Source organism: Eptesicus fuscus, chromosome 15, assembly GCF_027574615.1.
Source record: "Eptesicus fuscus isolate TK198812 chromosome 15, DD_ASM_mEF_20220401, whole genome shotgun sequence".
Taxonomy (NCBI): Eukaryota; Metazoa; Chordata; class Mammalia; order Chiroptera; family Vespertilionidae; genus Eptesicus; species Eptesicus fuscus.
The window spans coordinates 386,199-408,118 of NC_072487.1; the positions used below are offsets into that span (position 1 = coordinate 386,199).

Here is a 21,920-nt window from a genome sequence, read left to right on the forward strand (position 1 = left end):
GTGTGTGTGTGTGTGTATATATATATTGATTTTAGAGAGGAAGGGAGAGGTAGAAACATCAAAATCATGAGAGAGAATCATTGATTGGCTGCCTCTTCCCAATCCCACACTGAGAATCCAGCCTGCAACTGGGGCATGTGCCCTGACCAGGAATCAAACTGTGACCTCCTGGTTCATAGGTCAATGCTCAACCACTGAGCTACACTGGCCAGGTTGTGGGTTCATTTTGATGATTAAAAAGAAAAAATTATAGTTTACCAACCCTATTTAATAAAGAGCTAATATGCAAAATGGTCACGCCCTTGCGCTAGAACTGCTCAGACACTCAACACTGGGGAGAGAGGAATGGGGACCAGCAAGGCACAGATGAGCTCACGAGAGAGGAATGGAGACCAGTCAGGCTGGGCTCTAGGAGAGGGACAAGCTGTCCACCCTGCCGTCCCGGGCGCAGCCTCCCGCCCATGGTCCCCTGTGGCTGCAGCCGGCCTAGGTCCTGAGTGCCTGCGCCCGGCCAGAGGGAATCCTGGGCCTCGGGTGCAGGGCAAAGTGAAGGCAATTAGGGGTGATCAGGCCAGCAGGGGAGCAATTAGGGGCAATCAGGCAGGCAGGTAGACGTGGTTAGGGGCGATCAGGCAGGCAGGCAGTGAGTGGTTAGGAGCCAGCGGTCCTGGATTGTGAAAGGCAGTCGGACATCCCCCGAGGGTTCCCAGATTGGAGAGGGTGACCAGGCTGAGGGACCCCCTCACCTCCGTGCACAAATTTCATGCACCGGGCCTCTAGTTCTATTATAATAGCTTTAAAGATATTCATAGGTTTAAGTAAAAAATAAAATACAAACCATGGAATTATTTACTCTTACCTTGCTCACTGCCATTTGCACAAATGTGAAGATTGACATATGCACAAGCAGGGCCAGGTATGGAGGATCCCCTGGTGAGTGTAATTTCCAGGTCAGACCCCTTTAACTGAACAACAAAAAGAGGTGATTGCATAACTGCAGCATCTGACCACAGGGCACAAATAATGCAGCAACCATTTCTTTAAGAGCAAGAACTTTCTACAATTCTGAGAGCATATTCAATGCCATCAATAAAACAGTCAAGGGCTACATTCCCCCCTTTTTCTTTTTACCTTGCTTAAAATATACAAAACAGACAATGAAACCATCTTATAAACTGCCCCACTGAAAAGATAGTCATTTTCAGCCCATACCTGTCTATCTTATTTGTCCTATACCATGTAGGAACAAGATAGGAAGCAAACAATTAAATAAATTACTGACAGATTTTCTTCTATTATAAACGACCAACTTCTGGCCGTGCCTTGTTATCAGATTTCCATAGTCACCTCTAAAATGTACCAACAGAAAATGAAATTTTAGTTTTATGTATAACCTACTACCTTAAAAGTTAAATGCAGTTTAACAATAATTCTCAAAACACACGACACTGACTTCTGTGGTTTTAGACAAACTGTAACTCCTGGCTGCCTTCCTTCCCCTCTCCTGTTCTGGACGTCATCTCTCTGACCCTCCTGACTGTCGGCCAGAGCCACTGCTACTGGGGAGACTGAATTATCAAGATGTGAGCACATAAACTTAACATAAAATTTAAAACTAAATCTCTGAATAGTTTCACAGAACTCACCTGCATTTTTTCTTGAATAAGGATTTTATCTGATGTAGGGACTGGATATGGTTTCAAGGGAGCCTTTATGGTGGCAAATATGAACTCCATGTGGCTTTCAATAATGGTGCTCAGATAATTTCCTTCAGACTTTGCTGTGTAATAAACTGTTATTTCATCAGTGGGAACCAGATTGCACTGAAAGCACATACGGAAAAAGTAAAACGGGAAGCACTTGATTAGTCAGCAGGTAAGGTGCTGTTGAACAAGGGCTGACAATTCCATGCTGAGTCATCGTCGGAGGGCTGAGCCTCTGTCCTGCCCTCCTTGGAAACTAAGGCGAAGGCGTGGCACAGTGAGAGCCACTCCCAGAGCTCTGCGCCAGCCCAGAGTCCGAGGCGCCTGTTTCTCTGTTGGGAGTGGCCCCTTCAGACCCTGAACTACAGGTTTCAAACCTGGCCTCACGAGGAGGGCCGGGGGGTGCCCTCCTAGGGATAGCAGCTCCCTGGCTCTCTCACCTGGTGAGGGCAGGCAATGGGCTAGGCCCCTGTCCTGGCTCCCAGCTCCTGAATAAGGAAGAATCAATCCATCTGTCCAGATACAACACTATCTCCCCTGAACCAGAAGCCATTTGACGCTGACCTGATTGCATCTCTCCCCTTCTCAGACCCTAACGGTCCTCTGACGGCCTTCTGTACCCATGGGGAGGGCTATGAATCCAGAAGATGATTTTGTAGAAGCCCAGGGAGGTGGAAATAGGAGGAAAAGGGGCCCAGGCTGGCTGAAAGCTCCTAGTCAGAGAAACAGAACACCCACATCCAGCTGGGAGTGAATAAGCAGGAAGGGGCCCACCTTCCTGTGCGATCTGAACGAACTCATTTTCATTAATTCATTACCTTGGTTTATATTACCCACCTCTCCCATCCTCCCCAACAAAGAAGACAAAACAAACAAAACTCCAAATCAGCAGCTTACTATCAATGTGACAAACCTTTTTGCGAAGTTTCTGGATGCGATTGATGACCTCACGAGCCACTCCTTCATCCACCATCGCCTGGTCAGGGGTGACATCTAAGAGAACCAAAGCCTGCAGGAATTAACAGATCATACCATGACAATCAAATAGAGAAAAACAGTTCTTTCAAACTCAGCAAAATGCGATTTAAAACTAAATTCTGGGAAGTCTAATATGCAGCACTATTTATTCACAAAACTAAGCAAAGGACACAATCTAGTTCCTTTCTAGTTCGGTTCCTGTGTGTAACCAGCGATCCTGCAGATCTGGAGAGAGGGCAGCTTTCCTTTTTCTTCTGCAGGGTGTGCTCACAGGAGACCATGAGCCCGGTCCATTAGTCTCTCAGCTCTGCTCTTCTGGCCTGTTTAATGAATAGTGTCAACTCTTCCAATAAAAACATCAGTAGTCATAAAGCCTGTAGAACAGCTTTCCAAATGGATCTACCACAAACAAATGAATTAAAGGCCGTACCTACTATTTTCTTAAGCCATGACCCCTTTTTATTCTTTGGTTGATTAGTGGGAGTCAAGAAGCAAGTTCTACAATGGACACAGTTGTTGTTGTTGTTTTTTTTATAATATATTTTATTGATTTTTTACAAAGAGGAAGAGAGAGGGATAGAGCGCTAGAAACATCGATGAGAGAGAAATATCGATCAGCTGCCTCCTGCACACCCCCCACTGGGGATGTGCCCGCAACCAAGGTACATGTCCTTGACCGGAATCGAACCTGGGACCCTTCAGTCCGCAGGCCGACGCTCTATCCACTGAGCCAAACCGGTTTCGGCGACACAGTTGTTTTTATATGAGTTTAAATTGCCACCTTCTTGTCAACTTTGTCTATTTTTCTCTCTCACCTATTCTGAAGGTTGTCAAATGACGATGTACTAATATAAGTATCACTTCTATTAGAGGGGAATATACTTGTAAAGTAAGTAAGATCACCATTTATCATAAAGGAAACTCTATCAGAGAAGTTAAACTTTGCGAAGGTGCAGAAACCAGTACTGGAAATGGATGAGGAGTCGGGCAGGGCGCCAGGCCCACACCGACGACTTGAGGCCCTCCTTCCCACTGGCTGGAGCCCAACAGGACTGCGCCCACCGTGTTCACAATCCTCCCTGCCCTGCTGGGTCCCTCGCCTTTGGCTCTGTACCAGTCTGCCTACATGTTGTCTGCATCTAGCTTAAGCCCGGTGCAAAGGCTTGAGGAGGCTGGCCTCTTCAGCCCAGGTACTCCGCCCCTCCCCTCATCTGGCATGTTAGCCACAGAGGGTCTCCATCAAGCCCCCACTCCCACAGTGGAGCCCCAACAACCTATCGACCCCGAGAAGTCTGATCAGGAGTGAAAGGAGATGCTGTGCTCCATCACAATAAAAATGTCGACCCAAGAATCCAAAACTGCCCGCACTCCCTAGCCATCTATCTACCCACACTGGCTAGGAGCTCTTCCCTGTACTTATTTCTACCAGGTCATTTACCAGGCAGAATAACATGTGGCTCACTCTCCTGTCTCCATGACTGGCTTGTTCCTTAAAGAGTGGGATAACATCTGACCCATTTTAGTATGACCCAACACTTAGGACAAGTACTCCCATGTAGAAGTCACAAAATATCTATTTATGCACTGGTTAAAAGGCATATGTACAGAGCATATCATGGAGGAGTTTAATAAGCCAATTTAAAATAAATAACTGGTTTATTTAACACCACGACAAGCTGCAAACACTTTCAGGAAAGGCACAGGTACAGTATAATTTCTCCACTGTGGTCTTATCCTTTGATCGAGAAATGCTCTAGGGAACAGAAAAATACCTGAGCGTCCGAGTGTGCTTCAAACTGCGCTGTCTCAACTGTTGCTTGATCAAAAGTGTACAAGAGGCGAATGTCATCTTCATGCAATTCATGGCCTTCCACAACAATGGTCCCTAGTGGAGAAGCAATTGCCACTGTTAATCAGTCCCTCTTCCGCCACAAAATGCCCTGCTACAAGTACATTATGCCACTTTTTGATAAAATATTCGCAGCAGCCCTAACTGGTTTGACTCAGTGGATAGAGCGTCGGCCTGCGGACTGAAAGGTCCCAGGTTCGATTCTGGTCAAGGGCATGGACCTTGGTTACAGGCACATCCGCAATAGGAGGTGTGCAGGAGGCAGCTGATCGACGTTTCTCTCATCGATGTTTCTAACTCTCTATCCCTCTCCCTTCCTCCCTGTAAAAAATAAATAAAATGTATTTAAAAAATATTCGTAGCATTAATTTATAGAGGCTTCATAATATCAAGTCCTCCTAATCCAATGTCTCCAGCTGTATATAAACTCCCAGGTCCAAAGACATGCCAGGAGGCCATGAATCCCCCCATAAATACAGACTTCAGAATGGAATGAAGGATGCAGTCTTTAGAGTCAAATCGAACTTAGGCCCAGCCCTCAATGATGGGAGGGCCTCGGTCCCACTGTGTGCCATCAGGTAGGTTACATGAGGTGAACAGTGTGATATTCTCAGTGCCATCCCTGCCAGCCCACGCAGAGGAAGCACCACACAGGCAATGCCCATCTTCAGGAAGCCGTGTGGTTTCCATCATGCTCTTGGTCTCTGAGCACTGGGCTGCCATTCTCACTTCCTGTCACTGGGATCTCAAAACTATTTTGCTTTCCATCAGTGTAGATCAGTCTATTCAGAAACTACAGTTTAAAAATGGCTGCCTTTTGGTTTCAAATATGATGTATTTCAGAAATTTTTGACATTTTGGCTACCTACAACTTACATCCGTAACTGGAAAGTTGATCAAAGATTTTCATTTAACATAGCAAGTTAAATTAGTTATGACTCAACTTTTAGTTGCTAGCTTCTCATGTAAGATCTCCAGATAAATTTTATCAAACAACTTGAAAAATCTTAAGGACATTTCCATCAATTTCGATAATCACTCATATGAGCTGAGTCTAAATATCTTTTCATGTCACTTCTGTGCTTATGATTTTCAACTTTCAAGGGAGCACTTAACTTCCAACAGCTTGCGTCCCAGGACAGCTGCTGATGCTAAGCAGCTGTAAGAAGGCCAATCATGATTCTAATCACGGCAGAGCCGATAACTTCTGAACCCATAGACAGAAGAGGAGACAGAGCTGACTCCTTTCCTAACCTCCTCACAATGTGCCACAGGTTTCTATCCCAGCACTTACCAGAACAACAATTACCTCCATAAGTCTTCCACGTCCACCAGCAAGCACAATGAGGGTGAGGACAACGTCTGTCTCATTATTATTAAACTCTATGCTGCCAGTGCTACCCAAACAGAAGGGCTTTAAAAAATATTTGCTGGGTGAACAGAGCCAGCCTTGGCCAATTAAGAGACCAGTATGTGGATTCTAGAAATTTTAGAGAAACTGTGACAGGTTCTGACTTAAGTCATCATCCTCCCCCACTCCTCCCAATAGCACCCTTAAGGGTTCTGCTTTCTCTTCGACGAGGGCAGATTATCTGGGCCCATACTAACATCTGTAGAATTCAATGGTAACCATCTGATTCTGTAATTTCTACCTAGAAATTTAGTCCAAGGAAATCAATTTCATAAAATATTCACATGAAAACATTCATTGAAATATAACATGGTATTAAAAAGAATGAAAAAAACATAAGGCACCAATAATAAAAGACTGATTAAAACCATTACCAGGTATCAGTATAAAGGCAAATTAGACAGGCAGTGAAATAGCATTTTATGACAGTGAATGCCAACCAGAAGCCTCCCTGAGCCGAGGCTCCATCAGTGACACTCACCACGCTTCTGGAACTGCTCCAGCTCCTCACTGCTCAGCTGCTTGATGGATGTCATCACTGCCTTGAAGGCTCCCTTCAGCCGCTTCCCCAGGATCATGTGATCTGGCTCTGCCCTTAGGCGAATACCATACTTGTTTTTATCTGTAGACAGTGTAACCTTTCGAACATTCAACTCCTATGGTTGGTAGACAAGATGAAAAAACAAGTGAAATGACATAAATGTCGACAAAAAAGTGCTCACAAATACTGAGAGTAACGTTATTCACAATAAACAAAAAGTGGACACCCTTAAATGTCCATCAGCTGTGAACACAGCTTAGAAAATGTTGTCTAAAAAAAAAAAGAAAAAAAAAAGAAAATGTTGTCTATCCAGTCTGAGCTGGTGGATAGAACATCAAACTGCAAACTGAAGGGTCCCGGGTTCGATTCTGGTCAAGGGTATGTACCTTGATTGCAGGTTTCCTGGCCCTGGTCAGGGTATGCACAGGAGGCAACCAGTTGATGTGTCTCTCTCACATGTCTCTGTCTCTGTCTGTCTGTCTCTCTCTCCCCCGCTCCCTCTCTCTTCTACTCTCCCTAAAAAAGTCAGTGGAAAAATATCCTCAGATGAGGATTAACAACAACAAAAAAGACAAGAAACAAATGTTCATAGTAATAAAATTATTCACTAAACAGAAAGCAGACAACCTCAAATGTCCATCAACTGTGAACACAGATAAAAAATGTCATCTATCCAGCCTGAGCTGGTATGGCTCAGTGGATAGAGTGTCACCCTGCAGACTAAAGGGTCCCGGGTTCAATTCTGGTCAAGGGCACATGCTCGGTTGTGCACTCAATCCCCAATAGGGGACATGCAAGAAGCAGCCAATCAATGATTCTCTCTCTCATCACTGATGCTTCTATCTCTCTCTCCATCTCCTTCCCTTTCTGAAATCAATAAAGACATATATATTTTTTAAATGTGGTCTATCCATACAATGAATTCTTATTAAACAATTAAAGAAATGAAGCACTAATTCATGCTAAACATGAATAAAGTGGAAGATGTCATATACAAAAGACCATGTATCATATGATTCTATTTATAGAAAATGTCCAGGGACAGAAAACAGGTGTGTGGTTGACAGGGATGGTGGGATGTTGAGGAGAAATGGTGCATTAATTTAAAGGATACAGGACTTCTTTATGTGGCGATGAAAATGTTATAAAATTGTGGTGATTAGTTGCACAACTCTATAAATTCATACTAGAAACCATTGAAATAAAAGGTATGAAAACACGTTTCCTGTCCTGCTCAGTCAAAACAGTTTAGCATAAAATCAACTAAAAACAACTCTAGAAAAAGTTTCTCTCTCTCAAGGGGAGGTAATCTTTGCTGAAGCCATTTCAGAGCACCACAGGTTAACCAACAAGAAGAATCAGTTAACCAAAACATTTCATGCCTCCATCATGCTATTAAACATCACTAACCAAACAGGAGCTGATGACAGCACAGGAAATGTGACTGAAGCAAATTGTAAGGAAGTGTCTAGTTTTCCCATTACACATAACTGTGTTACATGACCTTATTATAGTGATTAAGATGTTCTATTTAAATATATTCTATTTTTATCCATTACTTACAAAATTTATAACTCTTTACTTTCTAATATTTTTCTGTAATTCTCTAGCAATTAATAGCCCATCTAATAAAAGAGTAATATGCAAATTAACCATCACTCCACAACAAAATGGCGGCGCCCATAGCCACAAGATGGCTGCGCCCAGTCCTCTCAGCCCCACCGGAGTCCCCCAGTCTCAGGGAGGGCTGCCGCTGAGAGCCTGCAGAGTAAGCGGCCTAGCTGAATGCTGCGCAGAGGCCCTCCTGATCCTTTATAAAAAACAAAACCAATTCACTCCCCACAGTCTGATCCCCTGCCAGCGGCGGCAGCCTGGGGTCTCAGCCTGGGAGGGGTGCGCACCCCACGGCACGATCCCCTGCCAGAAGCGGGAGCCTGGGGTCTCAACCACTGAGTCACACCAGCCAGGCAGATATGAAGGAATCTTAAATGTTTCTTTTTTATAAAAACATATTTTATTGATTTTTTACAGAGAGGAAGGGAAAGGGATAGAGAGCTAGAAACATCTATGAGAGAGAAACATCGATCAGCTGCCTCCTGCACACTCCCCACTGGGTATGTGCCCCCAACCAAGGTACATGCCCTTGACCGGAATCGAACCTGGGACCCTTGAGTCTGCAGGCCGATGCTCCATCCACCTAGCCAAACCTGTTAGGGATGTCCAATATGTTAAAGAAAAAACCCTATCTAATAAAGAGGGAATATGCAGGGGAGGGCAGTTGGGGACGATCCAGCTGGAAGGGGAGCAGTTAGGCGTCGATCAGGCTGGCAGGGGAGGGGTTAGGGAGTGATCATGCTGGCAGGCAGAAACGGTTAGGGGCAATCAGGCAGGCAGGCGAGTAGTTGGGAGCTAGCAGTCCTGGATTGTGAAAGGGATGTCCATCTGTTTAGGCCAGGGATCAGGCCTAAACAGGCAGTCAGACATCCCCCGAGGGGTCCCAGATTGGAGAGGGTGCAGGTTGGGTAAGGGACACCCCACCTCCCCCGTGCACGAATTTCGTAAATATTATAAATATTTAAATATTATAATATTTTCTACAATCTATACTAATAAAAGGGTAATATGCTAATTAGACTGGGAGACCTTCCAGGAGACCTTCCGGACGTTCTTCTGGACAAAGTCATGGTGGCGGGGCCGAGGTAGAGGGGGTTAGAGGCCAAGAGGGGAGGGCAGTTGTGGGTGATCAGGCCAGGATGTGATGGCAGTTGTGGGTGATCAGGCTGGTTGGGGGTAAGCAGACCAGCAGGGGGGCCAGTTGGGGGCAAGCAGGCCGTCGGTGGGGGTCAGTGGGGGAAGTTATCAGGACAGCGGGGGGGGGGGGGACAGTTTGGAGTGAGCAGGCCAGCAGGGGGGCAGTTGGGGGAAAGCAGGCCAGTGGGGAGGGGAGGTGGAGGCGAGCGCCCTGGCATGGGGGGGCATTTGGGGGTGATCAGGCTGGCGGTGGGGGGGCATTTGGGGGTGAGCAGGCCAGCGGGGGGGGGGGCAGTTGGAGGCAAGCAAGCCGGCAGGCAGAGTGGTTAGGGGCAATCAGGCAGGCAGGAAGGCAGGTGAGTGATTAGGAGCCAGCAGTCCCGGATTGCAAGAGGGATGTCCAACTGCCAGTTTAGGCCCGATCCCTGTAAACCAGCAGTAGGACATTCTTCGAGCGGTCCCAGATTGGAGAGGGTGCAGGCCGGGCTGAGGAACACACATACACACACACCGTGCATGAATTTTGTGCACCGGGCCACTAGTACAATATATATTTTTGTAAATCATCATGGAATAAAACTGTTTTGTAGGATAACTGACACTATTTTAAACTCTTGACCTCAAATCTTCCCTTCTAGGAATCTATCCAAGGTCCATACTTTGACATAGGCACAAAGATACACACAAACCTTTTGTTTGTAATGAGAAACCTAAATTTCCAACAAAAGGAGAGAAAGTAATTATGATACAGCCAGAAAGTGAACATGATGCAGCTGTAAAAAGAATAAAGTACATCTGTATATTTTAATCTGAGATGCACTTTAATGTGTGAATAGGTGTATAAAATGCTAGGAACAACCCAGGCAAAAGACAGCCTAGCGAGCATGCTTAGGAGGGGGTGAGATTCCAGGGAGCAAATGGGATGGGAAGGACTATGCTAGAGCTTGAACTGTTTACAACTAACATGTTCACTTGTACATATATAATCTGAAGGAACAAAGTTTTTTTGTTAATTATCAGAAAGTACGTTCCAGAAGAGAAGTGGCTAAAGGTATAAATGATCCAATTAAGGCAAGGAAATTGACCTTGATATCTTTTTGTGAATCCTTACCTAGGAAATTTTTTTCCATTGCTTTTCAGAGAATGGGAGGGAGGGAGAGAGGGGGTGAGAGAAACATCGATGCAAGAGACTCATCAACTGGTTGCCTCCCACACACAACCTGACCAGGGGTGGGGCGTGAACCCACAACCCTTGACCTGGAATGGGGATTTGAACCCACGACCATTCAGTGCAAGAGCTGATGCTCTAATCACTGAGCTGCCAGGACAACTTTGAAATAATGTATAGAGAATTAAAATAACAGTGTGAAAATTGATGATGATTCTTAGCAGCAAGGAAAAATTCAGAGAGTTAAATTATGTATATAAAAAATAAAAAAGGATAAATTATACACTCAAAGTGTAGTTTATTGGAGAGTCCTAATCAAAATAATCTTCTCAATGAAAGAAGTTTGTTTAGACCCAGAGACAAATCACATGCCTTACCTCAATAATATACTTCTCCAAAGATCTGATACTATCGAGAGCTTCCGGATCTTGATGGATAACGACAATTTCTTTCAAAGGATACTAGGAGGAAAAGATAAGAACGAGTTCACTAAGCAGCCAGTCCTCACAACCAGAGAAAAATGGAACGTTAAATGTTTTAACCTAATGTCAGGTTCCAAGAATAACTAGGCTCAACTTGTATTGTCATTCATACCCTTACTGTAGAAATGAATAAACACTTACGCCATTGCTGGAAGCTCTCTATACAAAGAAAATACTCAGACATAATTATTTAGGTCTGTGCAATGTAAAATAAACAAAATTTCAAACCTTTATTGGAATAGTTTTGCGGTCACGAATCACTCGCCCAAGTTCAATCACAGACTGCATTCTAGATACTGCACTCTCGGTTTTCTTGTCAATCAATTCCTCTCTGATTAGAAGCAGGGAAATAAAAGGTATTAAATTTTAAGGAAAAAATCCCAAATAGGCATGCCTACATAAGAAAGAAGGACAGGTTAGAGATATGATGGTGTGGCTAGGCCTACTGGTGAGGAGGCCCTTGGGGAAGGACGGCGTGCACGGGCCTTGGGGGTACATGGCATGAAGTAGGCGGCAAGCTGGAGTCTCCTAGTCAGTACCCAGCACTCCCCACCACCTGCCCCCGCACACACGCTGCAGCGCGGTCAGTGGTCTCACGCTGAGCATCCCGCTTCTGCCTATGCTGTGCCCTGAGGAGCAGCTCAGGTGAGAGGCAGGGACCGACGGCCAGCTGGGGCCCCCACACCAGTGCATCTCTGGCAGCTTCCCTTCCCATGTCCTGGTGAGGGTTACGTATATTTGATTCTTCTGTTTTGTTTTTTCTTGTTTTTTCTTTGTTTGTTTGTTTTTTCTTGTTAATCTTCAACCGAGGATATTTTTCCCTTTGCTTTTTAGAGAGTGTAAGTGAGGGAGGGAGAGGCAATGGAGAGAGAAAGAGAGAGAGAGAGAGAGAGAGAGAGAGACAGATACAGAGAGAAACATTGATGTGAGAGATGTTGCCTTCTGCACGTACCCCAACCGGGGCCGGGGATCAAACCTGGAACCCAGGAATTAAACCCATGACCCTTTGGTGTGTCGACGTATGCTCTAACCACTGAGTAACTGGCCAGGGCTGTATTAGATTCTTACCGAACACGGGGCAGCATGAGGTAGTGGATGCTGAGTGTGTCCTTGTCCTGGACAGAAACAGGGTCAATCAGCATCTTAAGATTCTGGTACATCAATTCAGTGAGAAAAGGTGTATACGGGGCCTATGTAAGGACAGAGAACATCATGTCATTCATATGCAACCATCATTAGCTGACCTCAGTGGAAAATGGGAACTAAACATTTTCGAGAAAGACAGATATCTGCACAGAAGTGGACATGAGGTAAATAAACATGTATTACGCAACAGAAAGGACCTCATTTTGACTTTGGAGAGAGGAACTTCCTGTGAAGCACAGTGGAGTACAGTCAGGACCCAAAGCATCCTGGAGGACTTCTGCAATAAAAAAAGAGTGACTGTCCTATGTCTAGACAGAAAAGAAAAATCCCAAGTAAACAACATCTTAAAGATCTAGAAAAAAAGAAGAACAAAAGTAGCCCAAGTTCCAGAAGAAAATAAAAATTAAAGCAGAATATAATGAAGTGGAGAACTAAAACACTACACAAAAAATTAATGCAACAAAGAGCTGCCTCTATATAAAAAGATTAACAAACTTGACAAATTCTGGCTACACTCATTACATAAAAAAAAAGAGAAATAAGCAAGATGAGAAATGAAAGAGAAGTTACCACAAACATCACAGAGGATCACACTAAAATAGATCACCAAATTCAATAACTTGAAAGAAATGAACAAGTTCCTAGAGATATAAAACCTTCTTAGACTGAATCTCAAAGAACTGGAAAAATCTAAATAGACTAACAGTGAGGAAATGGAAAGAATCATCAAAAATCTTCTAGTGTCAGGCAGTTGTGGCTCAGTGGTTGTGCACTGACTCATGAACCAAGAGGTCCCCGGTTTGATTCCTGATCAGGAGACATGCCTGGGTTGTGCAGGCTCTAACCCCAGTAGGGGAGTGCAGAAGGCAGCCGATTGATGCTTCTCTCTCAGCAATGTTTCTATCTATCTAAAAATCAATAAAAAACAGAATATTCGAAGAGTGAATCAAGATGGTGACGCAGGTAAATGCCAGTACTTGTTGCCTCCCACAACCACATTAAAATTATAACTAAAGCCCTAGCCGGTTTTGCTCAATGGTTATTAGAACGTTGGCCTGGGGACTGAAGGGTCCCGGGTTCGATTCCGGTCAAGGGCACATGCCTGGTTGCAGGCTCGATTCCCAGTAGGGGGTGTGCAGGAGGCGGCCAATCAGTGATTCTCTCTCATCATTGATGTTTTTATCTCTCTCTCCCTCTCCCTTCATCTATGAAAGCAATAAAAAAAATTTAAAAATAAACAAGGGATAATAAAGATGATTTAAAATGTATGTGTGTATGTGTATGTATGTATGTATGTGTGTGTATATATATATATAAAATAAAACACAGAACAACCATCATTCAGACCAGTTGCGATCTGGCTGAATCGAAGTCCTACAACTAGAGAAGTAAATAAGAAAGCACATGCCACACACCAGATCCCTAGTCCAGGTTTCCAGTACTGGGAAGAGAAGTCCCCACAACTTCAGGCTATGAAAACCAGCAGAAATTGAGGTTAAGTGACATGGAGTTCCAGCAGTTCCTCTTAAAGGGACGATACACAGACTTACTCAGACTTACTCCCTCTTAGCTCTAGTGCTGGGGCAGTGGCCTGGGGGGGATCCAGGGACATACGGGAAGGAACTGGATTGTCTGGTAGCAGAGTAAGAACTAGAATGTGGCTTTCTCCCAGAAAGGGGTGCTCACAGGGTTCATCGTTCCTATGCTGAAACCTCCCCCCTAACCCCTCCCATCCCAGAGCTGACTGACAGGTGTTATATCCGAGTCCCCATCAACCTTGTTCACACTGCTCCACCCTGGTGATTCTAAAACCCCGCCCCACCCAAGCTATTTGTAGTGGCTTTTCCATATGAATGTCCTGTCCTTGCTCAGGCTTCAGTCTTTCCTAAAATAGCTAAAACAAGCAGAAGCTGGCATCAGCATGCTCCATACCTCTTAATAAGAAGCCCCAGACCCAGAACTAGCAGCAGCCTGCCTTGCTTCACAGCTAGGCCTTGCCCAGGCACCTCCAAGCCCAATACAAATAGCAGCCATCTGCAGATCACTCTGTAGCTCCTGCCAGTGCACTCAGTGGACAGCTTCAGACCAGACCGTATTACAACTCTACCACATACACAAGTAACACATGCAAAGAATCTAATGAACAAAATAAACTAATGAATAAAATAGAAGCAAAGGCATGGAATCATGAAACGGACTGATGAATCTCAGAGGGAGGAGGGGAGAGGGTGGTCGGGACATCGGTAATACTCTCAACAATAAAGATTAAAAATAAATAAGTAAATAAACAACAGGTTTGAATATTTTTTAAAAAAATCAATGAAAACAGCCAAAACCGGTTTGGCTCAGTGGATAGAGCGTCGGCCTGTGGACTGAAAGGTCCCAGGTTCGATTCCGGTCAAGGGCATGTACCTTGGTTGCGGGCACATCCCCAGTAGGGGGTGTGCAAGAGGCAGCTGATCGATGTTTCTCTATCATCGATGTTTCTAACTCTCTATCCCTCTCTCTTCCTCTCTGTAATAAAATCAATAAAAAAAAATCAATGAAAACATAAAAAACAAATAAGCCATAGCCAGTATGGCTTATAGGGTAGAGCATTAGCCCACAGAATGAAGGGTCCTGGGTTTGATTCTGGCAAAGGGCACGTACTTCAGCTGCAGGCTCAATCCAGGGATTTGACTGGGACACGTTTAGGAGGCAACCAATTGATGTGTCTCTCTCACATTGATGTGTCTAACTCTCTCCCACTCCCTTCCACTCTCTCTAAAAAAATAAAAATCAATGTAAAAAATAATCTTGGGTGAGGATCAACACAAACAAACCAACAAAAACAAAACAAAAATGAGCCAAACTAAACAACTCCCCACAACAACAAAACAAACCTCCTAAAAGCCAAGTGCAGGACCAGAAGGCTTCACCAGTGAATTCTACCAAAAATTCAAAGATCCTGCTCAAACTCTTCTAAAAAACTGAAGAGCCAATACTTCCTAATACATCTTATGAGGCCAACATAACCCTGATACCAAAACCTGGCACAGATAACACAGAAAAATAAAATTACAGACCAATACCTCTGATGAATACAGATGCAAAAACCCTAATTAAAATACTAGCAAATTGAATACAATAGTACATTAAAAAATAATACACCATGATCAAGGGTTCATTCCAGTGGTACAAGGATGGTTCAACACACACAAATCAACTTAGCCTTTTATATATACAGAATAAACTTGCTTAATTAGACCTGCTTTCTGATGTAGCTAAACTTTTTCCAGCCCAGTGAAGCACCCCAACTTCTCTTTCAGGTAATTGTCAACAACAAAGCAGTAAATATCAACACAAAGAAGATTATTATTGTAGATCACGCAGTGAGAACAAAGGGTAAAATATTTAACTGCAGCAGTGTTTGACTATATTCTGTGCAGTGAGAAAACCTGAAGTCATTTTCAAGATCCACCATTTCTTCCTTCTTTTCAGTCAGGTTTCTAAACTTTCTAAATCTCCGTTTTCTGGCTAATGAGAAGAAAATAGAATCCCACCAAGTCTCCTTTCGACCTACTCCAGGACCTCTGTGAGGACCAAATGAGATGAGGCACGGGAAAACCTTCACAAACATTTGGTTAAAGTGTGAAATGTTTGCACCTGGCTATAAAGCAAGCTGTGTTCCTGAGCTGAAGAAACTGCAAGCAGGCTAGTCATTACTAGGGAGAGGAAGCCAGGCGTTGCTATGTGATGTCATTACCCAGTGCCCACACCAAACATTTCCGGGCTGGGCTGTGGGCTGCATTTTGCACCATGGAGTCTGGGCAGCATTAGCTGTGATTTGGTGGGCTGTCGCTCTGGGATGGTGGTGTGGCCTGTGTCCCACTTGGGAGAAGCCAGGTGTTGCTTTGTGGGCACCAGGTCCACAGTACCATTTCTCTGTCAATGGCCAGTGCATTGAGCATCTGACCTCTGGTGGTCAGTGTGCTTCATAGCGACCAGTCAGACACTTAGCATAAAAGCCTAATATGCTAAGTGTCCAGTTGTCCATTTAACCAATCAAAGAAGGCCACTCAACTGCTCGCTCTGATGTTCACTGACCACCAGGGGTCAGACACTCCGACCGGTAGGTTAGCTTGCTGCTGGGGTCTGGCTGATCGGGACTGAGCAAGACGGCCAGCCATGCCCTGGAGCCCTTCCATAATCCCTCCCTGGATGGCCAACCTCCCGCGTCCCTACCCAGCCCTGATCATGCACCATTGGGGTCCCTTGGCCTGGCCTGCACCCTCTCATAATCCGGGACCCCTAGGGGGATGTCAAAGAGTCAATTACAGCATGATTCCTCAGGCATAAAAGGCTAATATGCCAATTGACCAGTCACTATGATGTGCACTGACCACCAGGGGGCAGAAATTCAACGCAGGAGTTGTTCCCTGGTGGTCAGTGCACTCCCACAGGTGGAGCACCACTCGGCTAGAAGCTGGGCTCACAGCTGGTGAGCGAAGCAGCAGTGGTCGGAGCCTCTCCCACCTCTGTGGCAATTGGAAATCCCCCGAGGGCTCCCGGATTGCGAGAGGGCACAGGTCAGGCTGAGGGAACCCAAGTGCATGAATTTTGTGCACCAGAACTCTAGTATAAAATAGTAATGGAAGTCCTAGCCAGAGTAATGAGGCAAGAGAAAGAAATAAAAGGCATCCAATTTGGGAATGAAGAAGTAAAAGTGCCACCATTTGCAGATGACATGATTCTTTATATAGAAAACTCTAAAGACACCACCAAAAAAACTATTAGAAACAATGAACAAATACAGTAAGTGGCAGGATACAAAATTAATATACAAAAATACACTGCTCTGCTTTCCTATATACTAACAATGAAATTTCAAAAACATATTAAAAAAAGAACAAAAAATCTTTTTGCAATTGCAACAAAAAGAGTAGAATACCTGGGAATAAACTGAACAAAGGATGTGAAGAACCTGTACACTGAAAATTGCAAGATATTAAAAGAGTTTGAAAAAGACACAATAAATTGGAAAGGTATTTCATATTTATGAATTGGAAGAATCACAATAGTTACGATATATTATCCAAAGCAATATACAGATTTAATGCAATTGCCCATCAAAATCCCAATGGCACTTAAGAAATAGAACACAAAATCATCACATTTGTATTGAACCACAAAAGACCCCAAACACCCAAAACAATCCTGAGAAAAAAGAATAAAACTGAAGATATCACACTCCATGACTTCAAATTATGCAAAGCAACAATAATGAAAACAGCATGGTATTAGCAGAAAAACAGACACAAAATTCAAGGAAACAGAATTAAGAGCTGAGCCCAGAAACAAACCCACATGTATGTGGGCAAATGATTTTTGACAAAGGAGCCCAAAACATACAATGGAAAAAAGAAAGACTTTTTAATAAATGGTGCTGGGAACATTAGAAAGCCACATGCAAAAGAAGCAAACTAGTGTTTATCCATATATATTAGAACTTAGGTACTAAATTTTATGGACCTTGGTCTTACAGAGAATTCTATGAATTTGATCCCAAAGGTAAGGGAAGTAAAAGCAAAAAATAAATGAATAGGACTGTATCAAACTAAAAAACTTCTGAACAGCAAGCCACCATGAATAAAAACAAACAAACAACAACAAAAAAACAAATGAATGCGAGAAAATATTTGCAAACAATAGCTCTGACAAGCAGTCAATATCCAAAATATATCAAGCACACAACACTGAAAAAATAATCCAATTACAAAAGGGGCAGAAAACCTGGACACTTCTGCCCAGACATAGAAATGGCCAACAGATATATGAAAAGATGCTCAACTGCATCAGCTATTATGAAAATGAGAACCAAAACTAGAATGAGATACCACCTCACATTCCTTAGAATGTTATTATCAATAAGAAAGCAATAACAACAAGTGTTGGAGAGGTTATGAAAAAAAAAAAGATCATTCATTGTTGATGGGAATGTAAACTGTTACAGCAAATATGAAAAACAGAAACAGTATGAAGGTTCTTCGAATTTGTTAAGAATAGTTACTATATAATCAACAACCCCTCTTCTGGTACCTAGTGGAAAAATTTGAAAAAATTTATTTGCAAAGATATATGCATCCCTAGGTTCTGTGTAGCAGATTCATGGTGGACAAGACATTAAAACAACCAAATTGTCCTTCGATCGATGACTGGATCAAGAAGATGTGGTACATATATAAAATGGAATACTACTCAGCTAGAAGATGAAACACTATCATTTACAACAACATGGATGGATCTTGAGAATATCATGGAAGCAAAATTAAGTCAGAAAAATCTAAAACGATATGATTTCACTCATATGTGGGATATAAAATTGAAAACAACAACTGAACAAACAAGAAAAACAAACAAACAAAAACTCACAGACAGAGGTAACTATATACCTGTTACTGGAGGGAAGGGAGTGAGAAGGGAGGTATCAAATAAATGGTGACAGAAGATTTGACTGGGTGGTGGGCACACAGTGCAATATACAGAAAGGATGTGTCATAGAACTGTACACTTGAAATCTGTATGATTTTAATAATCAATGTCACCCCCGTAAATTAATTAACAAAAAAAAAAAAAAAGGAGTCACTGACCAGGTGTCAGCAAAGGCAATATAAAAAGGACTCAATGTCCCCAAAAGTTAGATCCTCATCTTCAACCTGGGGGAATACAACCTGCCTCCGAGGGTAAAATGAATGGGAACAGAGGTGTGGAACCAGCAGGAGACCGCACACAAAGCAGGCTCTCATTCTGGGTGTGGTTAGGAAATACACAGAAGGCTTATAATTGACAATGGAGTAGCCGAAATAGGATATGAGGAATTAAAACAAGTACAAATATACTGTATATTATTTAATTAATATTTTAATTGGTAGGAATACGTGTCAAGTAAAATACTGTTTGTTGTATGTTTGACGAGATATTAGTTCAAGAACTTCACTGTTACAATGACAATGAAGAAGAGGTCCGATGTTTAGGGGAACTTCGGCAATTCAATCTAGATGCAAGAACCATGACCTGAAACATACTGCCAGTGGTGAAAAGAAAAAAAATATCCAAATTGTTTTATAGTATTAACTTTTCACCGCCTATACTTTATTTAATTTTCCCATCACCATTTATCCCCCTTATCCCCTTCTTCCACCTCCCCATCACTCTCCCCCTGCAATCACCACAAAAATCCAACTTTTAAAACTATTGCTTAGTCCTTACTTGACACACGAAAGATTTCTGAAAAGGAACTAGAGATTTAAGTTGCTTTAAAACTCAGTTTCTATTTTTGGTGGATCCAATACAGAATATAGACAGAGGACACGGGTGCAGCGAACAGCCCCAGGACCAGGATAGAACGGGGCCAAGAATCTTACCATCAGTCTGCACAGAGAAAGCAGAACACTGAACAAGGTTTCCAAGGCCCTAACACAATCCTCCATCCCGTGTTCGCCCTAGTGAATGAAAAAGAAACACATACTGAACTGTTAAAACCAAGTAAGAAATTTACTAAAAAGAGGCAATCCAGCCCTAGCTGGTATGGTTCAGTGGAAAGAGCATCAGTCTGTGGACTGAAGGGTCCTGGATTTGCTTTGGTCAAGGGCACATACACACTGATCGAAATCCAGGACTCCTCAAGGGATGTCAGAGAGCCAGTTTTGGCTCGATCCCTTCAGGCCAGGTCTGGGGACCCTACCGGTGCATGAATCCATGCACTGGGCCTCTAGTATGCATATAAGATCTTTGGTTAATCTCTCCCCACCCTTCTTCTCCTCCCCTCTGAGATTCATCAGTTTGTTCCATATTTCCATGCCTGTGCATTGAGCGTCTGCCCCTAGTGGTCAGTGCATGTCATAGCTACCAGGTGAATAGTCACTTAGGCTTTTATATATAGACAGAACATAATTTATGAATGGCTTAAGTCTTGAGACAGGACTTATTCTTCACTCATTAAAGTCCCCAACATGCTCAAGGAACAGTTTTATCAGTCACTGACACTCTGGAGATCACAGTTGTATGACACCTTCGCTATGCCCGCGATTGGCCAGGAGGCGCGGGGGGGCGGGACTCGGGGTGGCCGATTGGGCCGGCGGGACACTGAGCTCACGTCGCCAGTGGCAGCTCAAGCTCAGCGTCTGCGCCATGGCTGTGCTGTGACACAGAAGGGGCCTCTGGGGCAGCAAGCTCACGTCCCGCCGCGGACGATCAAAAGCGGGGGAGCTGGGTGCCTGTCAGCTCAGGCACCAGGCCTTTCAGAAGCCTTCGCTGCGCCGGAAAGGACAGGCAACCAGCTCCCCCGCGATCAAAAGCAAAAGCGTGGGAGCTGGGTGCCTGTCCACCCAGGCACCAGGCCTTTCAGAAGCCTCCACCGTGCTGGAGGCTTCTGAAAGGCCTGGTGCACCAGCGATCAAAAGCAAAAGCATGGGAGCTGGGTGCCTGTCCGCTCAGGCACCAGGCCTTTCAGAAGCCTTCGCCGCGCCGGAGGCTTCTGAAAGGCCTGGTGCACCAGTGGACAGATACCCAGCTCCCCTGTGATGGAAAGCAAAAGCGTGGGAGCTGGGTGCCTGTCCGCTCAGGCACCAGCGGACAGGCACCCAGCTCCCCCGTGATCAAAAGCGAAAGCGTGTAGGGTACCCTACATGTGCATGATTCAATCATGCACTGGGCCTCTAGTTTGAAAATATTGGCAAAACTTGTTTTGGGTTTTAAGAGGTATACTTAGTTGACTCTTCCATGGCCCTGAGCCTCCCTCCAATATGGCATGTCCATAATTGTGTTCTGAAAACATGCACCATGACTTTTAAAATTTATAAGTCCCTATCCATCAAATGGCGATACATAGAGTTAATATGCAATGTAAAAAGAAAATAATTGCTTCAAAACATTATGGCATTGGGCTGTACTCATCTTCACACTTCCTACACTTTCTGCTCTTCTGAAGAACAGCCTGGACTTACCTTTAATCTTCGGCGGTTCATCCTGACATACCAATTGGTCAGAACATCGACAAACTTGACCAGGCGGGGCACCACAGTATAGAGCCTATAAGCTAAAAGTAAGACCAATCAATCAGGAACTGAGAATAGACTAAGCATTTAGGGTACTTGGGGAAGGGGTGAACACAAGGAAAGAACGAGTAGCCCTGTCATCCCAGGGTCCCCATGCTTGTTGAGACAGAAAGAACCAAAGGGAAGCAATCACACTGGCTCATGCACTGAGGACATACTCAACGGCCATAAAGTGTCTTGGGGTGCACACAACTGCCCTGTGAGTCACTGTCAGTGAGAGAAATGGATCCTGTATGTGTGGCCAAGAGGCCAACACTGCCCATCACACGACGCCAGGAGGCAGGTTTACCTGGAGCTGTGCTGCTCTGTACATCAAGTAAGGCTGACACACAGAAAGCCCTAATTAGGTGTTAAAGGGCATAGCATAGGTCAGCATTTCTCAACCAGAGCCACTCTGTCCCACAGGGGACACTGGCAATGCCTGGAGACATCCTTGTCATAACTGAACTTGTGGGTGCTCCATGCATCTGGCAAAGGGACCCCAGTGATACCTGCTGCTCAACATCATATAACACACAGCCCAGCCCCACCAGAGAACCCACAAGCCCAAGCTATCCTTCATGAGGCCACTGAGAAACTTAGCAAGAACCATAAATAAAATAGGATAGGCTTTCTGAAGACCAAAATATGAACACACCTTATTTTACCGTACTTGTTTTACTGCATTTCAGATTTTTTAAAATACAAACCGAAGGATTGGCAATCCTACAAGTTAATCGGCACCATTTTTCCAACATCATTTGCTTGCTTGTGTCTGGCTTGATTCTTTCAATATTTCAAACTATTTCATTACTAT

The 21,920-nt window shown here is 44.0% G+C and overlaps 1 protein-coding gene across 4 annotated transcripts in view; it reads right to left on the bottom strand.

Moving 5' to 3' along the window:
- IARS1 (isoleucyl-tRNA synthetase 1) overlaps positions 1–21,920 on the bottom strand; it is a 99,328-nt gene that overhangs the window by 14,009 nt on the left and 63,399 nt on the right. For all 4 annotated transcript variants that reach the window (XM_054727722.1, XM_054727721.1, XM_054727720.1 and 1 more), the window contains 10 exons: positions 21,014–21,105; positions 19,433–19,510; positions 11,952–12,073; positions 11,112–11,214; positions 10,779–10,862; positions 6,423–6,597; positions 4,454–4,566; positions 2,617–2,712; positions 1,647–1,823; positions 860–965 (listed from right to left, as the gene is read on the bottom strand). In XM_054727722.1, the coding sequence (XP_054583697.1) occupies positions 860–965; positions 1,647–1,823; positions 2,617–2,712; positions 4,454–4,566; positions 6,423–6,597; positions 10,779–10,862; positions 11,112–11,214; positions 11,952–12,073; positions 19,433–19,510; positions 21,014–21,105 (1,146 nt within the window). The remainder of the gene's footprint in view (positions 1–859; positions 966–1,646; positions 1,824–2,616; positions 2,713–4,453; positions 4,567–6,422; positions 6,598–10,778; positions 10,863–11,111; positions 11,215–11,951; positions 12,074–19,432; positions 19,511–21,013; positions 21,106–21,920) is intronic.